At 42.5% G+C, this 19,777-nt stretch overlaps 1 protein-coding gene across 2 annotated transcripts in view; it reads left to right on the forward strand.

Moving 5' to 3' along the window:
• Nucleotides 1-19,777, forward strand: part of ADAMTSL3 (ADAMTS like 3) — a 187,823-nt gene that overhangs the window by 56,076 nt on the left and 111,970 nt on the right. For both annotated transcript variants that reach the window (XM_019743525.2, XM_019743526.2), the window contains exons 4-6: nt 2,513-2,640; nt 10,911-10,956; nt 17,579-17,815. In XM_019743525.2, coding sequence (XP_019599084.2) covers nt 2,513-2,640; nt 10,911-10,956; nt 17,579-17,815 — 411 coding nt within the window. The remainder of the gene's footprint in view (nt 1-2,512; nt 2,641-10,910; nt 10,957-17,578; nt 17,816-19,777) is intronic.

Here is a 19,777-nt window from a genome sequence, read left to right on the forward strand (position 1 = left end):
TCACATTCAACCTATCAGTGTATCGAGTGACAAAATGAAAAATCCATTTCAGCTGTGTATATTTTAAACGTTTACCTAAATGATTTGGACTTACCCACCTGAAAGTCCAGATGAATGTATTAAACTGCTTATTGTATTTTTTATGAATCAAAACTTTATTTTATATGATGTTATAGGCAGGACACGGTTATATTTGGTGACGTTTAATGTAGAAAATTGAACTGAACAGTGGTCTAATTAGAACAGTAAATAGTATGGGTTTAATTAGCCCTTATTCCCGATGACAGATTTGATCGGTTGCCAGGTTCTTATCCTTTCCTTTCGCTTGACTGTTACCGAAATATTGCCTCTAGTCGGGTTGCTTACTGTGCTAGAAATAGGTAGCTTGGCAGGGAGCCACGAAACCCACTGGCCGGTGAGACTTGGGTGAAAATTACTGGAAAAGCCCCTTTTTGCTTCTAGTCATTTCTTCATTTCACATTTGAAGGTCCTTTCTACAGATCCCTCTCTTAATTTAATATATTTTTTTCTTGGTTGGATGAGGTAACTTGGCCTAAAGGCTTAAGGAAACCTGTGTAATATCTAGTTCAGTCACTGGCTGTATGTCAGGGTTTCCTTTGTAAACTATACTGTTCCCCAACTTAGAACTTACCTATTAAACCCTGTCTGACTTTGGACTTTTCTGTATGTCAACAGATGGGGTTCTTGCTTGTGTGTTTGCTCGCTTGTTTGTAGCTAAAGTATTAAAAGTGTTTGCTTAAAACAAAAACAAAAACTTTATAAAATGCAGAGAAACAACAAAAACAAAAGACATTAAAATCACCCAGCGTCCTTTCACCTAGAGGCAGCCACTACTAACATTTAAATTAACCATTTGCCACTCACTCTTTTCTCTATGCACGTACACATTTACCTGTATTAAAAATGACACAGGCTTATATTGTTCTCTAAAGATTGCCTTTTACCCCACAAACATTTTTTTTTTTTTTAAATTTCAAAAACCATGAAAGTTCAGACAAAATGAACATCCATTGCAGCACCACTTGGCTTCATCAAACTTCACATTTGCTTCAGGTCTTTTACGGGGTGGGGAAAAAATAAAACATTCAACTGGCTTTCCTTTTGTGTGTTTCCCCAACACCGTTCACTCCTAGTTCCAGATCTCCCATTCTCAGAGATAGTTTGATGTGTTTTCTTCTGGCCCACATACTCGTACTACTGTGCTTTTGCCTGTATGTTTATATCTATAGATGAAGAGATAGAAAATACTGAGTATTTATTTTAACATAATTAATCAGTCTTTTCCCTTATAGTTTCTGCCTTTGTTGACATATCTAGGGCAGTCTTTTCTATATCAAATGTATATAATTATTAATCTACATTTTTTCTAGTATTTTATGGTTTCAGCATTTTAGATACAAATTTCTGATATATCTGGAATTCATTTTGGTATATTTTGTGAAGTTGTCCCTTTTTTTTTTTAACCGTTTGTCACATTGACTTGTCCTTATACTTGGGTCCATTTCTGGACTCTTCTTTTATTAAATTTAATCCATCTGACTGCTATTGCTATGCCAACTCTATATTCTTTTAATTGAGGCAATTTCCCTCTCATTTCCGTTCCTTTACAGTTTTTTTCTTGGCTCTTGTAGCCATTGACTCCACCAAATGAACTTTATAATCATTGTGTTAGGTTCCAAAAAATTTTCCTTTGGGGTTTTGTTTGGAGTTGCTGTAAATGTATGGATTTATTTGGAGAGAATTACCGTTTTCCAGGATTACCCTACCCATTTAGGCGACGGCCGGTTCCTCCACTTCTTCAGGTCTGCTTTAGGCCTCTGAGTAAAGCGAGGTAACTTTCAGTAATGTACACCATGTCTTTTCATACCTGTGTCTACGTCTGTCTATAGATGTTTTACTTGTAATGCTCCCTCTTCTCTTTTCTCGGGAGTGTCCTGACCTAAGTCAATGGTGGCAAGTCCAGGAAACCAACTAAACCTAACTGTATTTATAACTGATGCATCCCTGTTTTCTTGGACCCTAACGCTTTGTTGACTTTGTTTTCTTGGAACGCAGCCTCTCTCTCAGGAGGTTCCACAGTGCCTCATGCAGCAAGGTGTCCGTGGAGTTAGCACCAGTCTGAAAGGCATGGCAGAATTTTCAGGGGTTGAGAACGTCTCAGACACAAGTTATAAAACAACACCAATAACATAACACACAGTATTGCTATTTTAGCCAGCTTATTTAAATTTGGGGATGATAACATTTCAGCTTTAAAACTGAGCGTGGACGCTGTCTGGACACAACCTTCATGAGCTGGAAAAGTGCTCGTGTGCCATGAGTTTCCCTTGAAACCTATCTTGTCTGGTCTTTTTAAATGTCGCCCTTCTGAAGCAAAGGATTTTCAGGCAGCTTTGGTTTGGTGAACAGCTTAGAATGAGATTCTAGGGAAGGTTTGGGATCTTTCTCTGCCACCTTTGTCTGCAATGTATTATGTTTTCTCACTTTCTAGACCTCAAGAAACACTCATTCAGATGAAGACAAAGATGGCAACTGGGACGCCTGGGGAAACTGGAGTGACTGCTCCCGGACCTGTGGGGGGGGAGCGTCCTACTCCCTGCGGAGGTGTTTGACCGGCAGGCAAGTGGTGGCTGTTCCTGCTCTCCTCCGTGGGACTCAGAGCCTCAGATGGGCTGGGGTTGGCGGGGGGACGGACAAGGTTTGTTGGCTTCGGAAGGTCAATGATGGTGGTGTAACATCAGCTGTGTTAGTGTTATCCTCACATCACCGTATTTATATAGCAATGGTCCCGTTTTCAGGGGTGTGACCATACCCTCATAGGAGTCAGGGGGTCAGACACTAAGGGCCTGGAGGGAGGGCAGGCCTGGCATGTAAGTCACTGGCCAAAGTCGGCAAGACTTGGGGTAAGAGGTCAAGTGTTCTGGGCTCTGCCCTGGGTTCTGCCCTTTGAGTTGCTGCAACTTTAAGTAGTTTCTCGTTACTTTCTCTGAGCAATCCACTGATTAAGAGGTAATGCAAGTTCTATTTGCACAGCTTAGATATGTTTATATTAAATGACATTTGTCAAATTTAAGATCAGCTTCTTAACATAAGTTTGTAATAAGCCCACACGCATGATTGCTTAGGAGGCAATTTGAGGTAATTCTTTCAGGGGCAGATTAAACCCCGGCCAAGCATTTTCCGTCAGCTCCCAGGTAAGACAGAGCTCAGATGGATGGAGCCTGATCTCATTCTGCACCAAAGACGACTCTAGGATCACAGCCGCCATCTACAGAGGTGGGATGTTGTCAGGTGAAAGAGTCAATTGTCTTTCCCTGCACACTGTCAAGGTGGAGAGCAGAAACGCAGGGAGAACACCTTTTGTTTGGCTTAAGTTTGGATTTCATCGAGGTCACTGTTTGATGGCATGTTAAAGCATGGCTGCGCCCGTCCTGCAGTTTCCTAGGGACAGAGCAGAGCAGGCAGCTGAGAGATGGTAGGCCTGGCCTTTGAGAAGGAGGACTGGTGGTCCCTCCAGGACAGCATGGGAAGGCAGCTGGGGGCACTGTTGTCCCCCCAAGGTGAGCTCTGAGTCGAAGCATTGAACCCAAAGCAAATGGCTGCAGAGCTGGATGCAAGAATTCGCCCCTGATTATTTCCCTGAGGAAGAAATAAAGTCCCCGTGACTCAGCGTGTGGTTCTGGATAGAAGGATGATGGAGTCTTGTTTGTGTTAGGATGTATTTATCCTGGTGAGGCCTGCGTTCGGAGGGCCTCAGGAGCCAGGGAGGGGCTTCTTATGTAAGGGGTAAGTTGTTTCTCACTGCTAGTCGGGCATGTGGAGAAGTTTCCAGGATGGAGACTGGAGTGGGCGAGGTCAGACTGTAGCATCTCCCTGTGGCCTCCAAATCTGAGGGGTCTGAATAATTTGCAATTAATGGTAGGTCTCGTGTGGGAAAAGAGTGGCATTTATTTCTGTTTGTCTTTTTAAACATTTTTTTAATAGTATGTACTTGGAGGAATATATTAACACCCATGAATGACCACTTCTATCCTATAGTCAGCAACCAAAATGCTCACGTTTATCGATCCTTTTATTAATTTAAAAATTGCCTTGATTTTGCCTGGAACATAATTTTGCCGAGTGATCGGTCTCAGGGGTGTGTGAAGTTGCATCTTCTCTTCCTAACTGGGGCCAGCTACTGATGCCAGGCTTTGGATAAGGAAGGGAAGCTGCTCAGCTGCTTCTGCCCCCTCTGCACCGATTCAGAGAAGGGAATTGGGGTGAACAAAGAGGAAAAGGACGAGGAGAGATCTGCCTCTCTCTCTGAGGAGATATCAGGGCTCTCGGGTTTGGCAGCTGTTGTGAGCTGGCTCCTTCTAGCGTGAGCGCTTGGGTAGATTTTTCCGACACACTCTGGCCACTACCCACCCAGCGCCGGTCCGGTGCTGTCACTTGCCTGCAGTTTCCTTGAGATGTGCTCTTCACATTCCTCTGTCTTGGCAATACCGCCCTTTCCTCAGCCATTGGACAGCTGGGCGTACTCCTAGCCTCTCCCCACGGTGTCTCCTTACCCCCGGGGCCGTCTCGGTAAGCTCCGAAGACAGCCCCATGCTTGCTCCCTCACTCATCTGGTTCACTGGAGACCCTCCCGTGACCTTCGCTAAACAGACTCTGAAAGTTCTGGAAGCCAGGGTGGCAACAGCCCCTCTGCGTACACAGGCCACCGCAGCTGATCGGTCAGTCCTCAGTGCTCAGGTGAGAACTAGACACCGACCAGCTGCAGGAGACAGACTGCAACCTAAAACTTCTGTTGTCCTCTCGTGTCTTCCCCTTGATTTGGGGTTAGCACGTTGAAGCCCTCATCCCGGCTCTTTGTTGGTGAGAGCGAGGGAGAGGTGGGACCACAGCAGAGATGTCTCAAGGCTTCTTCAGAAATCCTGCTGTTATCTAAGTCTCCAGCTCCAGACCCTTTCCGTACCTCGATGTGGGGTCACAGTAGTGAGTTTAACGAACACAGAGCCTGCCCTCTTGGTTCTTACAGTCCAGGGGACAAACAGTAAACAAGGATGTAACCAAAGTATTTCTCATTACAAACCATGTCAAGGGGAGAGCTAAGCAGCCCTCTGACTGAGGGTCAGGGCTGAGGCCTGCCTGCCGTGAGGGCGTCAGTTATGTCAAGGGGCGGGTAATGGGACAGAAACAGCCAGATCACGGAGCAGCGTCACATGGTGCTGGGACAGGAAATGCAAAGAGGTTTTCTGCTTAGAGAGCCAGAGACATGGGAGAAAGCAGAAAGCCAGTCAGTGCTGAAGAAGGAGGTGGATTTGTAGCCCAGGGTAAAGTCTCTGATTCCCACACTTTTGAATTTCAGTTACTAGTCAAATTCTCAAAAAGCATATTTGGAAATGATAGAGGTTATCCATTTTTTATTCGGTCATATAGGGACAAAAAGAAATTTCCTTTGAGGTCTTACAATCTCCTAATTTGCTCAAACTCCCTGAGCTCGTCTAGTTTGAAATAAATATCTGAGACTAGAAAACATCCTAAACCAAATATTTTTTAAAAAAATTAAACGAGAGTAGTATGTTCTGTGGTATTTAGAGTAAGATAAGTGCCTGGTGATATACGTTCTTTTTCCGGCTTGGTCCTGGCCTGGAGCCAGGCTGGTGGTCTACCCAATCATTTCACGTCTCTGAGAAGCAACAGGGACAGTAATATCATTTCTCTCCATAAACATTAAATTATAGTCATTCAAAATAGGGCAGCAGGTTTGTTCGTAATGGACTCATTCCTACTCCCCACCTTTTCGGCAACCCCAAACCTCAAAGACCCACTCCCATTTTAAGGACTTTCACTATAATGCTGGACATACTCCGAGATTATTAAGAAGGAAACCTACTTCCCTTGGAAAGCTTATCAGGTCTCTTTATCCGTGAACAGCCTCACAGACGTATTAAATCTTCATAAATATTGAGTTCTTGCGGTCGATTTTTCTTGGAACAGGAATGTGGAGGTAGTTACATATAAAACCAAACAAAATCTGTCCCAAAGCTTTAGAAAGCATTTTGGTGCCTTTTCTTTTTTATCAGTGTGCTCCTTTAAATTCATGACTTAGGGAACGGGATGAATGTCGCTATTTTGCTCATTTATTTCTCTGTGGATAAAGTTAGTTCAGAGTTTGATTCCATTTAAATTCACAGTCAGTTCTCTTGCACTGCAAACCATATGCCAGCCAGAATGTCTCTTTCTCTTGCAGAAATTTGTAACTTGATATTCTAGTCAAGTGCCAACTATGGGAAACACAGGTTTAAATTAACTACTATTCTAAAAAAATTGATACATTTTTATTCTTCAAAACACATACGTCTCCGTTTTTAAGACACTCGTTTTTGAGTCAATATCTCATCAAACGAATATAACAAATTATAGTGCTATAAACTCCAGGGAAATTTTATTAATGTTTTTAGTGTATCCTCAAGTGGAATCAACATATGTTTTTTTATACATTCATAAATTTATGGCTTCAAAAGTCTTCAATTTCAGGGTGTGATGAACGTTGTAATGGCTAGAAAAACACATCCTTGTGAAACAATGTTCTTGAAATTTCATATAATCCTGATAACCATTAGCTCTTGCTTAAAATAATTAAAATGAAATTAAAAACTTGGAAGTAATATTTCTGTAGCTCAGTTGCTTTGAGTTAAGGAATTATTTCCAGAATAAGCTGGCAGGTTCCTGCTTGGGGAATTAGGACTCCAGTGTCCTTAACTTTAAAATAACTTGCATTTCATTTTATGCCTGTTTCATAAAGTGGTCATTCATTTTCATACTAAATTGTAACCAAAGCATGCCACATGAATAGAAGTCGGTCAGTGGGCTCAGTGTGTGTTAGTTTGGACAGAGTGAAATAGAAGTTTAAAAATGCCAGATGTTAAATAAACCTTACTGCTGGCTTGTTAATAAGGGAATCGAGAGGTAACCTCCCTGCATCTTTATATGCACACCCTGGTACTTAGTGGGCTCGCTCTAAGAAGTAGTTGGGGGAGGAAGGGGTCCAGAATGGTACTTTATATTTTGAGAATTCATGCAATAAAATGTTGTCTTTCCGTATCACCTGTCTGCAGTTGTCGTGGGATTTATAGTGGAGATACGCTTAAGTATTAGGTTTAGACCTTCAGGCTCAACACTCAGAAAGCAAGTCACTGCCTCACAGTTAGGACAAAGCAGATGGCAGTGGGGTGTAGACCTGTGGTCTACACAGCAGGTTGAGACACCACCATAAGCTGCTTTCAGTGGATATGTTCTTTCCTTTTAGTATAAATGTTTTTTTTGTGTGTTTGTTTGTTTGTTTAACAAAAGTAGTTTTGTTTTTCAGTGAATTAGCTCAAGTTAAATAGTTATCAACAAGGCATCAGAAAAAGTATGCATATTTCTGAAGTTCTAATGCACTCTTAAAGAAGATGTCACTCTTTGTAGGTTTCAGCAGTTTTTGTCCTCCAGTATTTCAGATCAGTTCTCTTAAACAGCGACTTTCTAATTTGTCTGCCCCCTTGAAGTTAGAATCAAAAGCTTTTTAAGGTTACAGGTTGGCATGATACAGAAAGCTTTTGGTTATCACTTCCCGAATCTATTAGCTGCTTTCCTCGATTGGGGCTTTTCCAAAATAAGCAGAGCACTTTAAATTCCCCTGTCACTTTTTCTGTAATTTATTTTCTTTTATCCACACACAAAAAGCACAATGAAATACGTCGTGTAAGGAAATGACCTTGTCCACCGGAATACCTGTTGTTTCCCAGGAGAGGGGGGCCGTTTCCCTCTGACTAAGAGAGACTTCTCCACCTTAATGCAGTTATCCCGCCAGCGTCCCACTTTGCTACTTCTGGAATGTTTACAGGTTGATGTAGCCTCATCGAGAGTTTAATAAGTTTCAAAGTCATGTACCTATGACAAGTTACAAAGATGGAAATGCTCAGTGTTACCAAATGCTAAGAAGGTCATGTGGGGAGGGTGTGAGGTGTAAATGAAGAAGGATGCATCTGAGAAGGATGGCAAAGAAAAAGTAACAAGCAGTATCAAATATCAGACAATAAAATACCAACGAGCCGCCACAGAGAAAGGAAAGCAGTCGTGGGGAGGAATATCCGTCGGAGATTTCTTGGGACGCATCCGAGAAGGTAAAGCCATGAGATGTGTGTAAGAGAAAGCCATAAGTCAAGAAGGAAGTCGTAGGAGCAGAGAGGGGAACTCGGACGTAAGAATGAAGGCGCGTTAGGAATCAGCCGTGATCAGAATCGCAATCTGAGACGCGCCAGCACCACTGCGGATAAAAACCTGGGTATTCTCGTAAAAAGCGCCCACCACTTTCCGTCAAAAATGATGAAAACAAACACACCACTAGATCCATCCTGACTACAGTTTTTACTTCAAAAACTAACAAAACAACTATAAACTTCCAGGCAGAAAAAAATAACATACATGTGCAAAAGAATAAAACGGAGACTTCTCTGCAAGTATAAATGTCAGAGGTCAGTGAAACATGCCTACAGTTTTGAGGAAAAAGGATCATGAAAAAAGTAATGTATTTTGCTGCGTTGCCTTTCCTATGTGAAATGTAAAGATTCAGCAATATACCAGCCATGTACCCTGTTTAAAAAAAGCAAACAAATACTGTTTAGCCAACCAAGAGTTCAAAGCTCGTACATGAAAAAGTCATGACAAGATGGGCCTTTGTTTTCCACTTCTAGGTATATATCCTAAATATGAACAAAAATGAAAGCAGAAAGATGCGTAGCAAAGCATTATTATATTATTAATATATGAAAAGAAGCAGACTCAGCCATCCCACTTAGTATTTACCAAAAGGGAAACGAAAAGTTATATTCACACAAAACTTGTACGTGAATGTTTACAACAGTATTGTTCATAATTGCCGAACACTGTAAATCACCCCAATACCCAGCTGGTGAAAGGATAAACAAACTGTTGCAGACTCATACAATGGAATACTACTCAGCAATTAAAAAGGAACAAACTACTGGTACATGTAACAACACAGATTTCGAATTTTGTTAAGTGAAAGGAGTCAGTCTCAAAAAGCTACATACTGTGTGATTCCATTTATATGACATTCTGGAAAAGGCAAAATGAATGGGAGAGACAACAAATCAGTTGTTGCCAGAGGCTAAGAGTGGGGAGAAGTTGACTGCAAGGGGCAACACAGGGACATTTATAAGGTGATGGAACCGTTCCCCATATTGGTTGTGGCAGTGCCTACACAACTGCATGGGCTTGTCAGAATTCATAAAATTATACACCTCAAAAAAGTGAATTTTACGCTATATGAATTTAAAGAGGGGAAAAAGAAGAGGCAGCATAAATAACCACAAACGGTAATTCTGTGCAACAATGTGAAATTACTTATAATACTGATCAGTAGACTTAAAAATGGTTAAGATGGTAAATTTTGTGTTATATGTATTTTACCACAATTTAAAAAATTTAAAAATCAAAACTACAAAAAAGTAAGGACTATGATGTAGTCATTATAACAATTGTTTTCCTGAAGAATTGTTAATAAAGCGAGAAAACGTTTATAATTATTTTAAGACAAATACAAAGATAAATTAACAGTATGATTTCACATCTGTAAATAAATCATGGATAAAACGCTGGAAGATTAAATGGCAAGATATTAAGAGAGTAAAGGTCTTGGTGATGGGATTTTGAATGATTGATTTTCCTCCCCTATACTTCTTGGCACTCTATTAGTTTTCACTTATGCTTTTGGTAATCAATAAACATAGAATCATCAGAAAGTATGTACAGTGAGTTATACATGGCTGATATAAACTCTGTAAGTCATTTCATATAGGCTCATATTTAAATCATGCCAGCAAAAACTGATCTTCTCAGATCCACTTTAAATTTTTTCTACTCTTTCAGAACTAAGTATTTTGCAACGTTAAACTAGTATTGATTGGCTTTTAATTCAAGATGATTTAGCTTTTCTTGCTCCAAGTTTGCCACTAAATTGACCAGGAAAACATAAAGGGTAAATATATATAACTCCATTGAAAAACTGGGAAAGGGACCATTTAATACATCAGCTCTCTTTGGAGTTAATGTAAAACAGAGAGCAGCAAGCTCTGACTGAGGAAAGTCCCTGCCAGATGGAATTGCAAACATCCAGAGGGAACGTGTGCCTGGAAAATGAATGGCAGGGTCCCAGAGCAAGTGGCTGCAGGAGAAGACATGGTATGTGGCAGCCATCCCTGGATAGTCTCAAGCCTGTATATGACTTCAGACTCCACAGGGTTGCGATCCCAAGAAAGCGACCCAACGCTGTTTCGTAGCGTCCAATTTAGTAAGGCCAGTGGTTGAAATAAAATACAGTAGCATTGCCTGGAGCAAATTTCTAACAGAGACAGTTGTATCGATTAAGAAGGTCATGGAGTGCCCAGCCAACTTGGGTTACTTCAGTGAGTGAGGAAGAGAAATTCTCCTGCAGGGCCATGCTACCCAAATGCTTCTGCCTGCAGCTTTCCCTTTTTCATAGGAAAACACACACACACACACACACACACACACACACACACACACACACGCACACGCACGCGCAGATATACATTAAATTTCAGTGGTTATGTGGACTTGTGGATAAAAGCTATGTGTAAGTAATGCTATGACATTAATGCAACTAAAGAATTCACTCTCTTTTAAAAGTGACTCTGCCACGAGACTTTGTAGCCTCCTGATTCCTGAAAGTTATTTCTTAGAATTGAAACTTTGACTCTTTGAGAGGTAATGGGCAGTAAGTGCCTTGTTTTGGCTTTTTTTTTTTTTTTTTAAACTTTGCCACTTCTATGAAATCATTGTTTTCTTCTCCCTCCGCCCCTTTTTACCTTTAGGAATTGTGAAGGACAGAATATTCGATACAAGACGTGCAGCAATCATGTAAGTTCTGTAGTAGAAATATATAATCCCATAAAATATGATCATGTTTTAAAGTATAAGCTTATGATGTGTATTGTAAAGCTAATGGTCTCTTGGTACCCCTTTGTGGAAAATTTGAATATTTGTTTAATCGACCACAGATTTTGTATATCTCATACCTTCCATTTAGATGACCTTTTTTAGGCCATTTCAGATTTATGATCTAATTTGGTAAGTATTTAATAATTTCTGAATTCACAGAAACAATACAAAAATACCTGTAAACACCGTCAAAGGTCACGCGCTTTTATAACCAATATCTCACTGGACTCTCACACATTCTGAGATGTAGGCACACAAGATGTGGTTATTTCTCTTTTGCAAATGAGGGCATTGGGGCCGAGGGAAGTGCAGTTATTTTCCACAGGACACATACTGTGTTTCCCTGAAAATAAGACCCAGCTGCACCATCAGCTCTAATGCGTCTTTTGGAGCAAAAATCAATATAAGACCTGGTCTTATTTTACTATAAGATTGGGTCTTTAATATAATATAGTATAATATAGTATAATATAATATAATATAATATAATATAGAATAATATAGAATAATATAGAATAATATAATATAATATAATACCAGGTCTTATTTTACTATTAAAACCAGGTCTTACATAATATTGTATAAGACCGGGTCATATTTTACTATAAGACCCAGTATAATATAATATAATAAATATAATTATAGTATAATATAATACAATATAATATAATACCGGGTCTTATATTAATTTTTGCTCCAAAAGACACATTGGAGCTGATTCTCCAGGTAGGTCTTATTTTCGGGGAAACACGGTAGGAAGACTGGAAGTGGTCGGGTGCTGTTTTTTTCTGCTGCCAGCTGTCCTACCCACTCACTGCAAAATGTGTTAAAAAGAACTAGAGGTGACTCGAGAGAATCACACCAAAGGAAGGGTTTATAAACTTACTTTTTTTTTTTATTGGGTTGACATTGGTTAATAATATTATATAAGCGTCAGGTGTACAATCCTGTAATACATCATCTATATATCACATTGTGTGCTCACCACCCACCGTCCAGTCTCCTTCCGTTACCAAACAATGTATTCCCTTCTCCCATTTCACCCTCCCCCCAACCTCCTTCCCCTTTGACAACCACCAGTCTGTTTTCTGTATCTATGTGTTTGTTTTGTTTTGTTGTACTTGTATATACCACATATAAATGAAATCCTATGTTCTTTGTCTTTCTCTGACGCATTTCATTTAGAATAATGCCCCCAAGATCCATTTGTGTCACCGTAAATGGCAATATTTCATTTTTTATGGCCGAGTAATATTCCATTGTATATATGCACTAGCTCTTCTTTATCCGTTCATCTGTTGATGGACACTTAGGTTGCTTCCATAGCTTGGCTATTGTAAATAATGCTGCAGTGAACATACGGGTGTATGTACGTGTATCTTTTTGCATTAGTGTTTTATTTCCTTCGGGTAAATACCCAGAATTGGAACAACTGCATCCATATGGTAGTTCTATTCTTAATTTTTTGAGGACCTCCCATAATGTATGAACTTTACTCTTAGGCCACATTGATCCACACTGAAAAACAGGATTCAAATATTTTGCTTTACAAATCTGAAATGCAAACATCAGGAAGAACCGATCCTGTTTTCCGCACAAACCATGTCTCGTTAGGGATACATGCCCAAATCAAAGTGGCGAAATAAAATGAAATCCTGAGTATCTGGAGATCTAGGTGAGATTTAGGTATTGGTTCTTGTTGTTGGTTTTTAAATCCACTTTTCTCAATTGGCTGAATTTCTTCCTGGGTTTAGTCCCTCTCTTCCGTCACCGTCCTGGGCGCTGTGAGATTGCACTCCTGGATAAGCAGTTCTGTTCTACAGACCAGGCTTTTCCTTGGGGGGACAGCCCCAGGCTCTACACTGGGGAGTGGACAGCAGGCAGTGTTAGCAGGTCCTCTGACTGTGGAGCTCAGGCCATGTGTTCAGCCTATTTATATCAGCCATGGACAGACATGTTTCTCTCTCAAATGTGGGTGGGGAAAATGGGCTCATTTATGGGGCTTATTTATGGTGACCGTCTTTGAGGAGGAGGAGAGCCGTACATTCTTCTGATTAACCCAGTGGGACGTCACATCTCCTCAGGCAGATTGGTCTGGCAAATTCCTTGCAGTCTTTCAAGAATACATTTCATAACAGTATGCTATCCAGCAATTCTCGGTGAAACTGTCCAGGGGAATTCATTTTAAAGGCCCAGACCAGGGTGTGACATTCTGAGATTTCAGTTTAGGGGCTGCCTGTGAGCGTGTGTCCCTCTGCTCCAGCTAATTCCAAAACAGCCTCTTTTCTTCACACAAATGTTATAAGGGTCTAGGACTATTGTGTCATAACAGTGTAGAGATAAGGTGTACACCTGCTCTGATGGGATAGTGTAAGGATTAAATGAGTGTATTCATGAGAGGGCGCTTAAAACAATGCCTGGCATTTAGGAAGCACTTAATCAGTGTGCGCTGCTGTTATTATTATAATTGTTGTTGTTATTACTGACTTAGGAGTCAGAAGCTGACATACAGAGGACAAGCTCCATGGTCCCAAAGCTGGCAGTCTGAGCCTTCAGAAGTATTAGCAACCAATGGAAAAGGATTCACTGTTAGGTCTCCAGGGCAGTGTACCTGGGACTGCATTTACCCACCTTGGGTCTGCAACGGGGCTTGAGTATGTATGGCTGCTGAGCCTTGCTTGGCACACGGAGGTGGCGGGGTGCCCTGGACACCGCAGCTGAAAGACCTGTCACAATGCTCCTTATTTCCCTAGGAGGAATTTTGTGGGAAACTCGGGGCTTGCAATGGCAAGCCTAGAAATGAATGCCATATTCTTATGAATTCTCCAAGTCCTCCAACTCTGGGCATAGGAATTGCAGAGGGAATTGGAGGACCAGTGTACTGATAGATACCATTATAGACACTCCAACGCAAGGGACGGGAAGAAGGGTCTCACTGAATAGTCGCAGTTGATAAGGGACAAGGTCAGGGAAGAGCAGAGAAGGGACTGAAGGAGAGGCAGCTGAGAGGAAGTGACAGACCTGTAGTCGTCCGTGCCAGGGGCCTTCCCTTCCAGCCAGCGGGGGGATCCCAGCCCAGGGCAGGATCCAGCCTGAGGACTCTCCTCTACCCACCTCAGCAGAAGACACCGGCACAAAACAGGCTCCAGGCACTTAAGGAAAGATTGAATGTTCTTTTGTTATGAAGTCTGGATGTGATGGAGATACAATTCAGAGCGCGTAGACAAAGACAAGACGTTCCACCCCTGGTGTGCAAGAAACCATGCCTCCTGTGGCAGGAGGGAGGGCTCCACCAGCAAACGGGGGTGCACTGCCCTCCCGGAGAAATCAGGCTTCGGTTTGGCGGCTCTGCTTGGGTTCATTCTGTCGGGTTAGGGGAGGTGGGGCTTTAGATCAAAGGGTCTGAAAGATTAGGGAGACAGAACATGTGTGTGTGTGGTGCTGGGGCTCCCAGGTCAAGGTGGTCTTCAGACATAACCCTCCAATGAGCGCTCAGCATACACCCTCACAGTGAGGGATGGGTGCCTGAGGCTTCGGTAAAGAATTATCCTTATCAGGGGGAGTGCAGAGCAAATGGAGAATTTCCAAGGGGAGGCGTGCATGTCTGATACTTGAATTCACTGACTACTCATATTTTTTTAGACCAGGGTTTATGGGATTAAAGGCGATGCTGAAAAAGAGCAAAGGGATAATATTTTTTCAATAAGATGCCATAATTTTGTAAGAGTGTTTTGTAGCATGAACATGTTTTTAAATAAATGAGCACAGAGGGAGATGCAGTTATTTCTGCACAGCAGCGTCCCTAGGCTCCCTGACGGATTCCCAGAAGAGCTGACACTTGATGGGATTCTCTATACTACGCATCCTGTCAGAGACTCATTTCCGACGCTTTTCTCTTCGAGGAGATCTTTTCTTCCCATTCCCACTGCTGCTACTCTGGGCCAGAGCCCCTTCCTCTCATGTCTGCCTCCAGAACTGTCCATCCTGCCATCACTGGCCCTACAAGGCCACCTTTTCTATGTCACGCCCTTGCATAGATCCTTACTGTTTTCAATCCCCTCAGTTGCATTCAAGGACCTCCAGAAAGTGGTTGGATTTATCTCTTATTCAAGTCACAACTTGCACCCCCCTGGTCCAGGCTGTGTGCCCCATAGATACCCAATTTATTTCTGCTGTTTCTCTTTTGCGCATGTTGTTTCTCATATCTTGTCCTATTTACATCCCGTCTGAAGTGTCACTTTCCCATGATGCATCGTTTGCTTACTCCAGCTTGCAATGGCTCACCTACAATCATTTATTTTTAGGCTAGAGATTTTGGCGTTTGTTATAGGAGAAGATCGCGAAATTGAACTCATACTACAGCTTGGATATGAAAAGAAACTAAAACGTTCAAGTTTGCTTGTACAAAAATTGTATTTCTCCTTTGAGTCCTGACTCAGTGGTTATCTGGGGAGAAATTAACTAGCTATCTAATCCATATTAAAGCTTGGTCCAGTCCTATGCGATAAATCATCTCTTAGGTAATGGTCTGTCTGTCTTGTATAAAAATACTCGGCTTATTAGATAATCTCCCTCGCCTGGCTTCTCTGCTTCAGTTGTCCGTGAGGTCGTTTATGTATTCTGGTGGCTTTTGGAAGGAAAAGAGACCCCTGTGTTCAGGGTGGTCCTTGAGTGGGTGGTCTTCTCCTGTATGCTCCTCCCCCCCCTTTCTCTTCTTCTCCTCTGCCTCCTCCTACTTCCTCTCTTCCCCTTTCTTCTCCTCCTTCTTTTCTCTGCTTCCCAGGCTGGCCACCCCCTCCTGACCGAGTCAAGTCTTCTGATCTAGGATCGATTTCCTTATTAGATCTGTTTTTTCCTTATTAACTCCAGTTCATCAGTTTTTAACTTAACTCTTGAATCACAATTTTATTTTCTCGCTTGCAAAGTCCTGCTTTAAGTCAACAAAGACTGGTCATGACCCACCGCGTCCGTGTATCTCACACATGTGCATGCTGTACCTCCAACAAGGTAACAAGCAGTGGGTTGTGTTCTTCCTTTGCTCTCTCTATAGCCTGCCTGTAAGCTCGGCAAAGCCCGTGAAGTAGATTTACTACAGAAGTGTTGTCTTGAATTTAACGGATAGCAAGATACGTTTCTTAGGGAAAGGAAAGCCAAAGAATGTTCCTGAAAGTTTATTAAACTATTTAAGACACAAGAATCCCTAGATTGCACCCACTAACAGGCTTACTGTTAACACTGGTAGGATGCCAACTCAATGACCGCATTTAAGGTAAGTAGTCAGTATCGTCCAAGGTTACTAGAAAGCAGTATCACATAAGGGAAAGCTTGTTACTTTGGGAATCAGCCTTGGCTCTGTCACGTTCCAATTGTGTGTCTTTGGGCTCGTGAACTACAGACTTTGCATGTCACCGTTTTTTCCATTTATGAAAACGAGGGAAATGATAATCCAGGCCTCTCCAGGTCACAGGGTGGTAGAGGAGGAAGGATGTCAGTAAATGCCCTGGTAAATTAGAAGGTATTAGCCGGATACAAGGCTGTCTTAATCAGGGGCCATCATTTACTGGGCACAGAAGCCCACTCAAATTACCTTTGTAACGAGGACAAAATATTCAATAATAGGTTGCCTTTCTGTAACTTGTGCTCTTCAATTGGGACATTTTCTGTATATGATTAATTACCATTAATTGGGAAGTTTGTGCTCAGAGTTGAAGAGTGAAATAACGTTTTTGTCGTCTAGCATCTTGCTTTGGAAATATTGGATGGGAGGGGTCAGTAATTCAGTAAAAATTAAGTCTTGAGTCATCAAGACTCATACAAACACGACTTACTGTTCTGATGAGAGTTCCCTAGGGCGTTACTTTAGAATTCATTTGCTTTTGTGGTAGACAGAATTTGGAAAAGCTACACTATCTTTTTTCATCCTTCAGGCAGTGGAAGGCAGGCAGGCAGTTGGTTCCAGGGATGAGGAGTGTCTGGGAACCTGGAGACAAGGGGGGAAAGGCCGATGAAATAACGGCAACAAAAAAACACACACAAGGCGTCAGGAAGCAAAGCAGTTTGGGGCCAGTTAAAGTAGGGGTGAGGAATCCTTCACACTGAAATGACTCCTGAAGGTGTGGGTGATGGGTAATATTCCCGAGGAAGACCGAATCACCTGGAAAAATGGAAAGCATCCTGTTTCTCTCGTTTCAAAAAGAAGGAGATGGTGTCATGCATTTGCAACTGCGTATTCGAGATGGCTAAAAGAGAGTGAAATGTGGCATGTGCATGGGGTCAGCTTCCGTGAGATGGGAAAAAACACTTGGGTGGAAGAGTGATCAGGGTGAATGAGGTGATCGATTGCCTGCATAAGAAGAACATGGTTGTGGAGGTTTCGGTACCAAAATTCCACGGCCATAGATTTAGTTTTGAATTAAAAACAGAAAATGAAGGAATGAGGTGACTGAATCTCCGGGTCCTATGGGGCTCTGGTGAATGTGTGCAGCCTCCCGCTGTCCCATCTCACTGGGGGATGTGCGTGGGGCCCTTGCTCTGCCTCCAGGACTGCCCTCCCGGCACAGAGGACTTCAGGGCTCAGCAGTGCTCGGCGTACAACGATGTCCAGTACCAGGGGCGTTACTACGAGTGGCTTCCACGATACGATGACCCCACCGCCCCCTGCGCACTCAAGTGTCACGCAAGGGGACAAAACTTGATCGTGGAGCTGGCACCCAAGGTCCTGGATGGAACGCGTTGCAACACGGACTCCTTGGACATGTGTATCAGTGGCATTTGTCAGGTAAGCCCCACCTGCTTCTCCGTCCCCGGGTTCAAGGATGTGTCATGCCCACTCGCGATAAAGAGAGTCCGTTTCTTCTTTGCTTTTTTTGTTCATGCCGATGAAATATCGTCTTTGATAATGTTAAGGTAAAAAATATTTTCGAGAGTATGACTTGCCTTTACAGTGTGTTTTGCTAATTGAAAATAGTACAAATGTTGGCTTATGTAGAATTAAAAGATTGCAATAGGTGACCTCTCGCGATTCTGCTAGGTCAGTGGTTCTCCGCTTGCATGTGTGTCAGAATCTCCTGAAGAACTTATTAAAACACAGCGTGCTGGGCTCTGACCCCAGAGCTGCTGCTCCGGTGGGTCTGGGGCAGGGGTGGGGGAGGTCTGAGAACTTGCGTTTCTAACACATTCCCAGGAGATGCTGAGGTGGCTGGTCCAGGGACCCCACTCTGAGAACCATTACTTTGGAAGGGTGGTCAGTTCTCTGAGCCTTTTGAGTCAACTGTTTTACTAAAATGAATTCATTGTTTTGGGTCTTAGGAGCAATGACTTATTTGCTGAAAAATTAGCATGAATGCATGCCAGCAGATTTTTCAGAGTGGACTTCGCAGAGCTGTGATGCGCGTGACAGAGGCCTAAGTAACACCCCCCCCCCCCACAGCTTGTCAAGGTGTGAGAAATCAGGGCCCCATGACGGGTTGCTGAGACAGGATGGGGATGGCAGTGAAAGGATAGGATTCCACCCCCGTTCCTTTGATCTCTGGAGGAAAAATGTAAAATAATGAATAGCCAATATTCCATCTACCCTGTTATGCTCAGATCAAAAACAGCAAAGGAAGAAGCTCACCGCCTACCAAGTGTCAGGTCCTACCAGGCATCTCAGACACGTCATAGGCTCAGAGACGAACCACGACCTCGTGCCTCACACCAGCTTTTCCTTCACTTATCCTTTCGTCTAGAAAAGGAGTCTCAGAACTCCGGAGTCATTCTCAATTCTTCTCTTTCAACCCACACATCGAACCCATTGCCAGCTCCTGTCAGGTTGACCTTCAAAGTCTATTTTGAGTCCACCATTTCGTTTTGTCTCCGCTCACTTCCTTCTTAGTCTAAACCTCTGTCAACTACTCTGACCTTAAATTACATTAATAGCCTCCTGTCCTGATTTCCCAGCTTCCAAATTGTCCCCCTCAGATCCATTCTCCACACAGCAGCCAAAGTGGGAGCCTTTTTTTCTGTTTTGCTAGGAAATAGTAGTCTTTTTATTTTTTATTAATTTGTTTTCAACTATAGTTGACCCACAATATTATGTTAGTTCCAGGTATACAACACAGTGCCGCAACATTTGTATACCTTACTAAGTCACCACCACAATCTGTCCAGTAACCAGCTGTCACCATCCGTAGGTATTATGCTGTTATTGGCGCTGTTCCCTGTGCTCCAGAGTGATCATCTTAAACCTTTGATCAGTTTCTCACTCATCCCACCAGAATCCTTCAATGGCTTGCCATTGCATTGATGATGAGATCTGGAAGGACCCTTGCTTGCCTTTCCAGGCTCTTCTTGAACTCTTCTCTCCCTTAGCTTTTCTTAAAATAGACTGAATGTTTTAGGTTCACAGCAAAATTGAGTGAAAGGCACGGGGATTCCTCATATCCCCCCACCCCACATGCACACAGCCTCCCCCACCATGAAAATCCCTCATGGATATACATCATTATCGCCCAAACTGTCCATCAACGTGCCAGAGTTTTTATTTGTCCACAGCAGCCAGAAATCTGTATTTGAATGTGAAATCTCCAGTTGAAAATAGCACCTTGCTGTTAGTGACCCTACTGCCTCCACTAATGGTTAAATTGTACTCCTGTGTGGTACGGGCTGGTGTTCTGGCCGTAACCAGCAGTCCCCAAAGCTCAGTGGTTTGAAACATAGATTGCTTCTCGTTGATTCTTCTTGTCCATCCCAGGTCACCAGG

This window comes from Rhinolophus sinicus, linkage group LG13 (genome assembly GCF_036562045.2).
Source record: "Rhinolophus sinicus isolate RSC01 linkage group LG13, ASM3656204v1, whole genome shotgun sequence".
Classification (NCBI taxonomy): domain Eukaryota; kingdom Metazoa; phylum Chordata; class Mammalia; order Chiroptera; family Rhinolophidae; genus Rhinolophus; species Rhinolophus sinicus.